The sequence below is a fragment of the Convolutriloba macropyga genome, chromosome 4, assembly GCF_964194025.1.
Source record: "Convolutriloba macropyga chromosome 4, txConMacr16.3, whole genome shotgun sequence".
Taxonomy (NCBI): domain Eukaryota; kingdom Metazoa; phylum Xenacoelomorpha; order Acoela; family Convolutidae; genus Convolutriloba; species Convolutriloba macropyga.
Window position 1 is genome coordinate 15312679 of NC_134471.1, and position 12381 is coordinate 15325059.

A 12381-nucleotide genomic window follows, 5' to 3' on the forward strand; every position below is an offset into this window, starting at 1 on the left:
TGGGCTGAAATGCACCAAAATTTATCGCTTCGTTCAGTACACACCCAAAAAATGTTTCAACAATTTTGTCCAATCAGTTGTTGATGCAGGAAGAGCTGGAGATGAAAATCCTGAATCAAACGTTGTAGCAGAAACAATGAAATTGTTAGGGAATAGTTCCTATGGTTACCAAATCATGGACAAAAGCAGACATACAGCGACAAAATACCTGAACGATGAAAAGACACACAAAGCTATTAACGGGAAATTGTTTAAGAGACTTAACAGTGTGTCGAAAGAACTATACGAAGTTGAGCTTGTAAAATCAAAAATTGAGCACTGCAAACCGATAATAGTCAGCTTTTTATACTTCAGTACGCAAAATTACGTATGCTGGAGCTTTATTACATTTTTTTGATAAATTTTCCGATGTCGACACATTCGAAGAGCTAGAAATGGACACTGACTTCTTATACTTAGCTCTAGCACACGATAATTGGTACGATTACATTCGTCCATCTAAAAAAGCAGAGGGGGAAGCTCTGAGGGAACACGATTGTGATGATTCTTTCAAAGCTGATGCTGTACAAAATTTCTTCCCTAGAACTTTTTGTGATAAACAAAAAAGCACGACAAGCGTGAACCAGGTCTGTTCAAGGAAAAATTTAGATGTACTGAAATGATCTGTTTCTGTAGCAAAATTTATTGTTGCTACGATGCCAAATCGGATAAGTACAAATTCAGCAGCAAAGGACTAAACAAACGGACACCGGAGATGATCCATTGGAAAAGTATCGGCGAGTGATGGAAGAAATCATCAATTTAACATCTACAAATAAAGGATTTCGAACAATCAACCACTGCGTCGCTACCTATGAACAAACAAAGAAAGGACTCTCATATTTTTTGTCCTAAACGCAAAGTGTTAGCTGATGGAATGTACCCCTGAACTTGTAAACTATTCAATAAATTTTCATATTGTGGGCGCTCTCTGTTCTGTTTAAAATTACTTATAAAGTACTTGAATAATACTGTGTCTGTCTTTTTGTACCTCCATAATTCATTCTTTTAAAAATCCCGTGCGCGCTGCCTGTATAATTCACCGCCTGTACAATTCCCATGCGCGCTGCCTGTACAATTCCTCGCCTGTACAATTCCCGTGCGCGCTGCCTGTACAATTCCCGCCTGTACATTTCCCTGCGCGGAAAGGTTAATGACCGGCTACGAAAATGGGGCCTGATCTGCTCACACTATACTACTAATACCCTGGTCCCTATAATTAATCTTAATACGTTGCGGCGGCTATTCCCAATCTTATTACGTTGCGGCGGCTATTCCTAATCTTAAAACGTTGCGGCGGCTATTCCTAATATTAATACGTGGCGGCCGCTAATCTTAATACGTGGCGCCGCCTAATCCGTGGCGGCCCCTATAACTAATGTTAATACATGTACGCTATACCCTATCTTAATAAATTAGAGTAGACCCTCTCTCAAAAATACTCCTATGCCCATCTTAATACATGGGGTCTACACCCCGCGGCGAGCCTTGCTCACCCTATTACTACTCATTTCTTCCAATTGTTTTATTTTGTTCCTTTGATTCAAAAGATTCAATTGGTTCAATTGATTCAATTGATTCAATTGATTCAGTAGATATGCCTAAACCTAATGTTACCCTCTTACCTTTTTTTTAAATTTTATAACACCTTCATCTATAGCCAATAAAAATTCACTAATATTACTATTTTCAATATTAATATTTTTTTTATTTTTTTTATTATTATTATCATTATAAATATAGTAATTGCTAAATTTTGAAATAAACTAGAGATGGTTGCAAATACAAGAATAGAACCAAATAGTACATAATATGCACTATTTATCTCACTTAATACACCTTTTAGTTTCTTATATGATTAACAAAAACTAAACGATTTAGATATTCCTCTAAACTTTTAATATTCTTCAAAATAGAACTTTAGCTTATTTTCTTAAATGTCTACGGGTTGGATCATTCTTTTTTTAATTAACCACTTAGTATTTCACATTCCTTTCGATTAAACTCTGTATTATCAACATACTTCCTAATATCAAGATCACCTACTCTAGAATCATATACAACATTTTTATCTTTATCTAATACAGTATAAAGGGTGCCAATAGTATTATAACATATAACGGCGTAATCATGATGGCAAAATCTATATAGATTAGAATCAACTTTAAACTTCTCGCGTACCCTTTCAAAGAATAATTGAGAACTATTCAAAGTAATAAATACTAATGGGGAGTTACTAATCTCTTGCTTTAGTATTTAAATCTGTTACAGTTTGACCAACACATTTTATATTAATATTGTGATGTCTGCCAGAAGAATATAGCATATCTACTGCTGGCAATCTAATGTTATCCCCCATATCATCAAATGTAACAAAACTATTAGCAAAGTCTTCTGGATTTTACGATAAATCTAATTCATTTACGCGAAATGTATTATATCCTTTCCACTCTCTGGTATCAACACAGAATACATTAACCGTTTCATATAAGCTGCAATAACTTTTTATGAATGTTGTTTTGCCGGAATTGGATGGTCCATAAGTAATAAAGTTTCCTCTTTTCTTTTCAAATGGTTCAGGTACAATATTCCTATACCCTCTAAACCTTTTCCTTATATCAGAATATGGATCAAAGTAATAATAAGATATTAAAATAATAAATATCAACATAATATGTAGCGGGAGAATCAACAGCATTTAAACATGGAGTTTATTCATTTAAACCTATTTAGACTTAGTCATAGACTTAGTCTTGAACTTCAATAATATTATGAATGCATCTATATCTAACATATAAGACATAAGCTTACTCTATAAGTAAATGTCTAATTATGGTTTAACTTCAGTATTATATTTCTTTGCATATTCTATGAATCTTTCTTTAGTACGAGTAAACCTATATCTACTAAGATATGTGCATAACCTACAAGTCAAATGTTTAAATCTGAAGTGGGTTATATGTTTATTTACTTTACTCATTCTACATACTAAATATTGATTGGGATCAATAAAATGTTTATGCTTATGATACTGTCGCTCTCTAAGTGTTACAATATCTTTTAATACAAAGCAAAGGAAGGGATTATTTTGACACTCATCACAACTGCAACACCAAGCCTTTTTTTACATTTGTCACATTTTGTACTAATCATTTTTATAATATTGAAAAGGTCTGTAATAATATTATTTCAAAATTTGTTGTATAAAAATGAGTGAGCCCAATTATAACAAAACCATTCATTCCATAATATTTGGAGGAGGGCAAGCTAAATCTTCAAGTGAGCAAGCTCAATCTTCGAGAGGGCAAACCTCATCAAGAGGGCAAACCTCATAAAGATCTACTATTGGGGAGATTGAATCAAGTTATCCAGATATGGCTATCCAAATGTTGCTAAATAAAAACAAAAGAATAGTACAAAATAATCCAATAGTTATAGAAGAACAAAAGAAGAAAGTAGAAGATCCTTTAGAGTCAATCAGAAATTTCAATCAAATAAATAAAGAGACAAAGAAGTCATATGATGAACAGGAAGCAAAATAAAAAAAACGGGAAAATAAAATGCATGAGATGATGTTGGAGGCAGAAGCTAAATACCTAAAAGATTAAGATGGAGACAGAAAATCATCTAAAGATAGAGAATCATCTAAAGCTAGAGGATCATCTAGAGATAATTAAAAAGATTCTGATTCTGATTCTGATTCAGATTCCGATTCTGATTCAGGTTCGTTTTAAGATTCGTCTTCATATTCATCTGATGAGGATGTCTATTCTAGAAAGTCTAAAACAAATTCTATGAAGATTAGATGCGAAGAATGTAATCAAGAGATAAGTCAAAAGAATTATGTTAGACACATTCAATCATTTAAACATAATAAGAATGAATGAATAAACAACAGAAATAAAATTATTGGGGATGCTAATGACAGTGGTAAGAAAATCACTAATAAAGATATAGAACAAAAGTTAGATAGGCAGTATTCTGAACTAGAAGGAGTAAAGTATTGCAAAGGTTGTAACATGTATCTGAATTATAATACTGCTTATAATAAACATATGGAAACATTAAAAGATAAAAATAGTGTAAGACTAATTAATGGAGAAAAAATAAAGAATGGACTTAAGTTTTATTGTGTAACATTTAAGACTCCCCTGAGTCCATACAGTGTGGTTAAACATTTTAAAACAAAGATACATCTGGATAATGTTGCAGGTACAACTAAAGTTAAAATATCTAATGATACTCCAGGTTATTGTAATATATGTAACACTAGATATATCAATAAAAATAAACACAATGAATCAGATGGACATAACGAAAAAGATAATCAGTATGAACTTCTTGGTGGAAAGTGGAGAGATATTGTTAATGAGTTAGGGTTAGATCATAATATGAAGTATAATCAAATAATGATATCCAGTAGTGATAATGAAGATCCTAGATTCTTGGAAGCATTGGAGGCATTGTATAAAATACATCCCCATCTTAAGTTTAACACCTTTGATGTAATAAGGTATACAAAACCTACGGATGAACAACTGGAAGAAAATGAATTCACATTAAGGCTAATGACTAGTTAATTTAATGGACCTTATGACTTGGATTTATTGAATGGAGAATCAGAGACCAGAATGCAGGAACAGGAAATGAATCTGTTTGGAGTATGCAAAGATTTTTTGTTAAAAGAACTATGTATACACAAAGGTTTTATCCTAGTGGTGTGTGTACTACTAAGTTACCATTTACATCTAGATATATACTAAATATACAAAATACTGATAATAAAGGTTTATTGTGGTGTTTAATTGCTTCTCTACATCCTGCTAAAGATAATCCTAATAGAGTTAATAATTATATTAAACCTTTATCTGTTAATGAAATAAAATTATCAAAGCTTCCGCCTCCTTGGGGAACCAAGACCGGAGGTTCTTACGGATATAAAGATTTATAGAAAATACAAGAGTTAAACAAAGATAAAGTATTATTTAATTTGTTTAATCTGAATAAAAAGAAAACTATTAACCCTGTATTAATCAATCATAATGATCATAAATGATCTAATATATGGAATAATCATTATTTACTATGTAAATATGTATCATTCTTATTAAGGTCATCTAATCTTAAATATTATCAATGTCTAAAATGTGGTGTCTCATTTCGAACTGAAGATGCATTAAATAAACATTATATATGTGTAATTATACTGGAAGAATAACGTTCCATAATAATGACTAACCAAAATTTGATCAGCTCCATCACATGAATAGAGTACCATTTGCAATGTATTATGATTTTGAATGTATAATAAAAACAGAAAACACATACCCATTGCTTTTGGTATTTATATTAAAAGTAACTATCCTGTTATATTAGAAGATAAGTATGAAAGTTATGCTGGGGAAGATTCACAAAGTGGCGGCTCGACCGATATAGTTGATTGGTTTATAAGTAGGATGAGTTATAATAATAAATTATTTAAAGAGATATTTAGTGTAAATATTCCATTGAAAGAAGATAGTATTATCCCGTTATATAGTAGATGTAATTATTGTAATGAAAACTGATGTATTATTATCAGTGGATGTATTTGAAAGATTTAGAGATAAGTGTTTGGATTATTATGAAATAGATCCTTGTTACACATATTCTACTCTTGGATTAATTTGGTTATGTGGATTGAAATATACTAATGTTAGACTTAAATATTATAAAGAAAACGCAGTTAACATTTACGATGCAATACAACATGGTATTAGAGGTGGGTTAGGTTCAGTATTAGGTGATTTTCATTTAAAATGTAAAAATAAACAAATAAATCCTGCGTATACTGGGAAAGAGAATAATTTAAAGTATTTAGACTTCAACTCATTGTATTCTTCTGCAATGGTGCAAGCTTCACCTACTGGAGAAATTAAAGTGTGTGATAACAATAGTTACACTAGATCTAGTTCTAACCTTGGTTATATCTATACCATTGATATAAAGTATAATGATGAGTTGAAACAGAAAACAAAGAAATGTTCATTCTTTCCAGAAAAGGTTAAAGCTATGATTGAACAGTTTACAGATTATCAAAAGAAAAAAAGATAGGATCTAAACCATATGAAAAGTTGATGGCAAATGTATAAGATAAAGAAGACTTTGTAATTGATGGAGAGATGTTAGATTGGTGTTTTGAAAATGGTTTAAGATTGAAAGGATGATAAAAACAAAAGTAGGAGTATAGTAAAAGTGAATGGTTAAAACCTTATATTGAGTTTAATATTCAGAATAGAAAAGACGTTAAAGCTATGGGAGATAGATTTGGTGATGTATTCTTTAATTTAACGAATCATTTTTTTTATGGAAAAACAACAGAGAATGCATATAATGGACAAGATGTAGAGTTAGTTAGAGATGTAGATAGATATAATAAATTAGTAAAAACTGTTAGGTGTAAATTTGGCTGTAGAGTTTGATGATGATCTGGTTGCAGTTCATAAAAAAAGAAGTAATGTCGAGTTAGATAAGTTTAATTATATTGGTTTTGTTATATTAAAGAAAGCTAAACTGTTTATGTATAAAGCTATATATAAATGCTCTGAGAAAGAGATAGATTGCACTTATCCTTATACAGATACTGATTGTATATTTATAATCATAAATGCTCCATCTGATAGTACTATAGAAACCGAAATGAATAAGATAAGTGGTATTTTACATAACTTAGATTTGGGTAAAATGAAAGATGAATTACCTATTGATAATATTATAGAAGCTTGTTTACTTAAAGCAAAAGCAAATTGTTATCGGTTACACCGCAACTCTGTCGGCTAAAGGAGAAGAAGAAAAGAAGTTAAAAGGAATAACTAAGGCTACAATTAAAAACCAAATTAAATTGGAAGATTATATTAATGCTATATATAAAGATAAAACTAAGTATAAGACTAATTATATTATTGAGAGTAAAGGGCTTTATTTAGAAATTAAAGAATAATACAAGATAGCAATAGATCCATTTAATGATAAAGGCATTAGAGATAGTAATGGTAAATTTTGATTCTATGAGTCTTAGGTCATACTTAACCACTGTTAAATTATTAGTAAAATTATAATTATCAAATTAATAGTAGAATTATAAATATTAAATTAATAGTAGAATTATATATATATAGTATTGGTATGAGATTATACATATAAAATTATTTTTATTATTATTTATATAATATGTTTATTATCATTATTATTATTATTTTTTATAATTTGTTTTCTGAATCAAGTAAAAAAGAACAAGAAATATTAAATTAGTAAAAATATTAGTAAAATATGCTAAATATAAAAAATAGAAAAATGCATAACTTTTGTATAAATAGAGGTTCTCTCATTGATGTGGATGCTGCCATATACACATTACTCATAAATGTACATGATTTATGCCATACGAGTTTCAAACAAACGTCAATTCTGCATAGGAAAATTTTAAAAATTATTACTGCACTGATGACCACAAAGTTGCGAAGTTTCTCTAAGCCTACACTGGAATCTAATCAAATTTCCATGACGATATGTGTCAAATTTTAATTTTTTTCAAATATCTAGTATCTCCAATTTCACAAATAAAGCAAAGTTAACTAACAAGGAAGTAAAAACAAGAAAAAATGGAAATTCAGATAATAATTTCTCATACATTAAAAAAAAAAGTTTTCCTATAATTTTAATTGTTGTTTCATCACTGAAGATGCTAATACTGTAGATGTGAGCAAAAACTAAAAATTGTATGTTGTTGCAATGTTTTCGGTGGTAATTAATTGCTCTCAAAAGAATTCTGTAGCAATTATATTAGTACTGTGATCTTTTTAATGCAATTTTTCGTTCGACCCATTTTATTGTCTGACCTTTTTGGCTTCCCGTCCTCAAAAATGGGATAATCAGGTAACGCCCTGAGGTCATTAAGATCTCGTAGAGCCGTTGGGCCTACACGACTCTAATTAATTCGTGATGTGGAGGGCGGTTTTTAGAGTTTTACCCCCCACATCAGTATCCTCACCACAACACAATGTTCCACCCATAACTCAGTGCGTTAGAACGTCCGATGTTAGTAGAAGACTTTTTCTTTTAATTGATTGCTTTTCCCTAATTGTTGCATCCATGACTATTTTACAATCCAATCATTTGATTCAAAAATCCCAATAGCGAAATAAGTTGATCACTAAAATTTTAGCTAATTTCTCTTCAACAGGGATAGGTTTTGCTAGTTTCATATCGTGAACGAAACCATATATTAGAACACGTTTTGGTTACACAAAACTTCTTGCACTTATCAATTGTTCAAAGTTTAAAATCTTATTATCCAAAAAAACTACCCGATTGGCAAGAATAATGTGAATGCGGCGATGAAACAAAATTTAGCGGTTGTAAATGGTCATAATCCAATAAAAATTTCTAAAGTTATTTTTAATATTTTTAAAAGTGGTTTCTAAAACGTTTGTTGTTTTTCTCTTCCAACTTCAATTTTAAAGACTTTGTTCAATTTTGAAAAGGAAAATTGAAAACCTTAAAAGTTTTGTTTAAATAATGAGTAGATGGTTTTCTTCATTTAGTAGATGCTTCATTTAGTTTTCTTACCTGTTTTTTTAAATCTTTATAAGCACTCTTATTTTTTGAAAGCATTCTCTGTCAAAATGATTTTTTTTATTATTTTATCTTATGGTTTATTAGCTTTTCGCTTTAGCGCTCAAAGGGACCTTTTCTGCTCGCACTCGCAGCTCTATGTAACTGCCATTTTACCAAACCCCAAAATATAAGTTTTCGCAATTGTAAGAGCGATTTTTGTATTTCATTGAAACAAGAGTGTCTAGGTAGATTGAAGGCACTTCTTGAATAGTTTCCTTTAAAAAATTAAAAATTAAGCTTTTATTGTAGCCGATAACACCAAAAATGCTATAAAACAGAAATTGTTTGTTGATGCTTACGTTATATGCAACAAAGTAATACTTTCAAACCATAGCTATGCTGGCTTTTAATAAATGCATGTTGGTCGTATATTATTATGTATAAACTTACTTAACTTTAACAGTCTGTTTAAACAAGTATAAATGGGGGTGCAAATCTAAGCTGGGGGCTAGCAGAAAAGATCAGATTTTTCATGACAACTCTTGCGACTGTTTGGATCGAATTGATCAATCACATAAGAAAATTGATTGAAAGTATTATTGAAGGTTAAAATATTTGGTTAAGTAGAAGGAGTTCATTTTTTGTCCTCAATTTTATTGATGAAAGCTACATCTTTTATCAACGAAAACTCGATTTCTTAATTTCTTAAGACAAAAAATAACTTCCTGGCCTCTAATTGATCAAAAAGTGCGGTCGGTATGTGGTGTAGAGATGCTCATTAACAGACCCTCATTTCCGCCCCCATTGTCTATGATAAACTTACTAGAGTATGGAAAAGTATAACTTATCTCAAAAAGTTGTTGTATAATTGTCTATGTTTCATAATTCAGGTTTCCACGTCAACATATCTTAGAAATGTTTATCTAGTGTTGACGTCAACAACCCTCTCTTCAGAATTTACTTAGTGTGTTTATTTTTTGTGTTGATAGGCAGTGTTCAAGAATTATGACTCGGATGGCGACGGTTTCATCTCGCTAGAAGAGTTCGAAGAGATATCATCAAACTACCCCTTCATAGACGGATTCTGCGTCTTAGACACTAACAAGTTAGTCTCAATGCGGTTTCATGACAAAATACCCAATGCCATTATCCCAATGCCATTATACCCAATGCCATTTTACCTAATGCACTTTGATATTTTCGTTCAATAAGCCGACTACAAATTAGCCGTCGCTATTACACGTATGTTTTAGCATACTCAAGCGGATAATTTTATCCCACGTTTTGTTGTGATAGTTTCATATCAAGTCCCACGGGCCGCTGAGGCATGGCCATGGCCATTAAGTACGTTAATTCATTTGTTTCATAGCGACTGCTAATTTCTAGTCGGATTATTGAACAAAAGTATCAAAATGAATTGGGTATTTTGGCATTGGGTATAATGGCATTGAGTATAATGGCATTGGGTATATTGTCCTGACACCCTCAATACACAGTAAATCCTTAGTCAAGTCCTTATTGGTATATAAACATAGAGTAAAAACTATGTCACTTCCAAAAATTTGTGATGGCTGGATGAATCTTACGCGCATCGATGAAACTGTGTGCGTTGATATCTGGCGCTAAATTTGAAATAAAATTTTTGGTTTTTTTTTCAGAATGTTTTGTTTAACAATGTTGGTGTTAATTTTTTTTTTAAAAAAAACAACCTCAAAAGAATATTGAAGTTATGAATTATTTTAAGTGCAGAAATGAAACAGAAATCAGTTAATTCGATAATTGCCTAACTATAACCAGTTTTGTATCCCACTTGAGGCAACAGTCACCGAAAGTTTTTTTAAATCAAATTTGGAACAGAAAACAGCAATATTTGTTAACAGTTTGCAAAAATCTTGTAAATGTATTTGATTATACAAGGAAGCACTGAAAATGCTCAAGTGGTTTCGAAATTTAATGCAAAAATCATTAAAATGTTTATTAAGAATTTAAAATTTGCACTGTATCACCCGTTTTGTCAGTGAGCAGATTCCCTAGTTTTGACCATATTGCAAAACATGTACATTTTGTTCTAAATTCACTTTAAAAATCTTCGCTTGAGTGCATTTTGTTTTCAAAAACTTTGAAAGCTTTTCAAAAAATTAAAAAAATATAACTTTGTAATTTTTGGATTGATGTTAGTATAATACTTAAGGGAGATATAAAACATTAGGCAAATTTATACCATGATTCCGTTTCATTGCTTATCTCACCTATAACGATGCGATGACCCTCAATTTCTGGCATATACTTTGACCACAAAAAATAAATAATATGGTGATCTTTTTATTGATTTGCTGTTGATCTATGATTTCAAAAAATCGTTTATCTATCAATTATTAAATTTTCGCAGAAAGACTTGTCTTTTTATTTGCGGTGATACTAATTTTGTTCGGTTGGTAATGTAGTCAGAAAAATATAATTTTGATGAAACACTGGGGAAAGTATTGAACAATTGGCTTCTGTTAAAATACAATTTTTGTTGTTAGTCTTATTATTTCATCAAAACTCTCCTTTAATTTTATAAGCAATTGAAATCAATTAGCGGCACTTTAATACCATAAGACAAATCAGATGTGCCAGAAAATTATACTCGTTTTTTTTTTCAAATTATAGCATTGATTATGTCTATAACTACTTCTCATATCACTGTCTGAGGCTCCTCAAAGAACTTATTTACGCTTTTTGAGGCAAACTGCCATCGTATTGCCAGAGTTTGCTGTTAACGAGCAATGTATCGTCGTGTTCGTACTACATTTAATTTTTACGAATTTTAAGGAAGTTAATATTGTACTACACCTGATTTTTTTGTAAGATTTGATTTGAATGAAACAGCTAACCAGCTATTACTTCAGAGTTTATATGTCATCAAATGATCTATAATTGGGTTTCGGGTATTGTTTGGAACATTTTTTTTCTATTTTGGATCTGGTCTTTAATTGAATATTACAAAGGCTTTCACTGAAATTGCTTTTGAGTTTGAACTAAAAATTAGACAGCTAAATTTTTGTTGATTTTGAAAAACATATTGTATTTAAGATTTTTTTCAGAATACAAAATTTTCTCAATTTTTTGCAAATTTGTTAACGTAAATGTATAACAAAACACAAGAAATTAATGTAAATTTTCTTAAGACTTGAAGTGCCCAGTTACAATTTCACGAATAATTGTTCAAAAGAAATTTTTGAAAAAAAATCTAGTCAGAACCATAACAATTTTTTTTGACTATAACCTTTCAAAGAAAAAAGTTTTGCTAGTTATTTGAATTTTGAAAATGAGATGGAAGATTTAATACGTTGAAAATTTGAAATAGCTTTGCATGCTTTTTATTGAAAGCAAAATTGCAAAAATACATATTATTAACTAATCACACTGTATCCATATGTTTAAATGGATTTACAAAATGACTCTTCGGGAAAAAAAACTGGTTGGATTAGTTTGTTTGGTAATTGATTTTGAGCCTTGAAAAATTTATAGGAATTAATTTTCTTTTAGGTTTTTTTTAAAAAAAATAATATCCGCTGGAATATACTTTTTCATAATTGCCTCCTGTGAATTGAACGACACTTTTTCTTCTGCTGTTACTTTAATGTGGTTTTCAAACAATTAAATAAAAATCGAACACCGATGAGTTCAAAAAACTCTCACTACTAATTAATAGAACTGTTTCCTTTTTTACCCGCAGTTGCAAAATTGATTAAAATGGTATGT

At 30.4% G+C, this 12381-nt stretch overlaps 1 protein-coding gene across 1 annotated transcript in view; it reads left to right on the plus strand.

Moving 5' to 3' along the window:
• The window catches only part of LOC142337992 (uncharacterized), a 188544-nt gene that overhangs the window by 87990 nt on the left and 88173 nt on the right, over window positions 1–12381 (plus strand). Inside the window, exon 10 of the mRNA XM_075387626.1 lies at window positions 9624–9739. Within this exon, the coding sequence (XP_075243741.1) occupies window positions 9624–9739 (116 nt within the window). The remainder of the gene's footprint in view (window positions 1–9623; window positions 9740–12381) is intronic.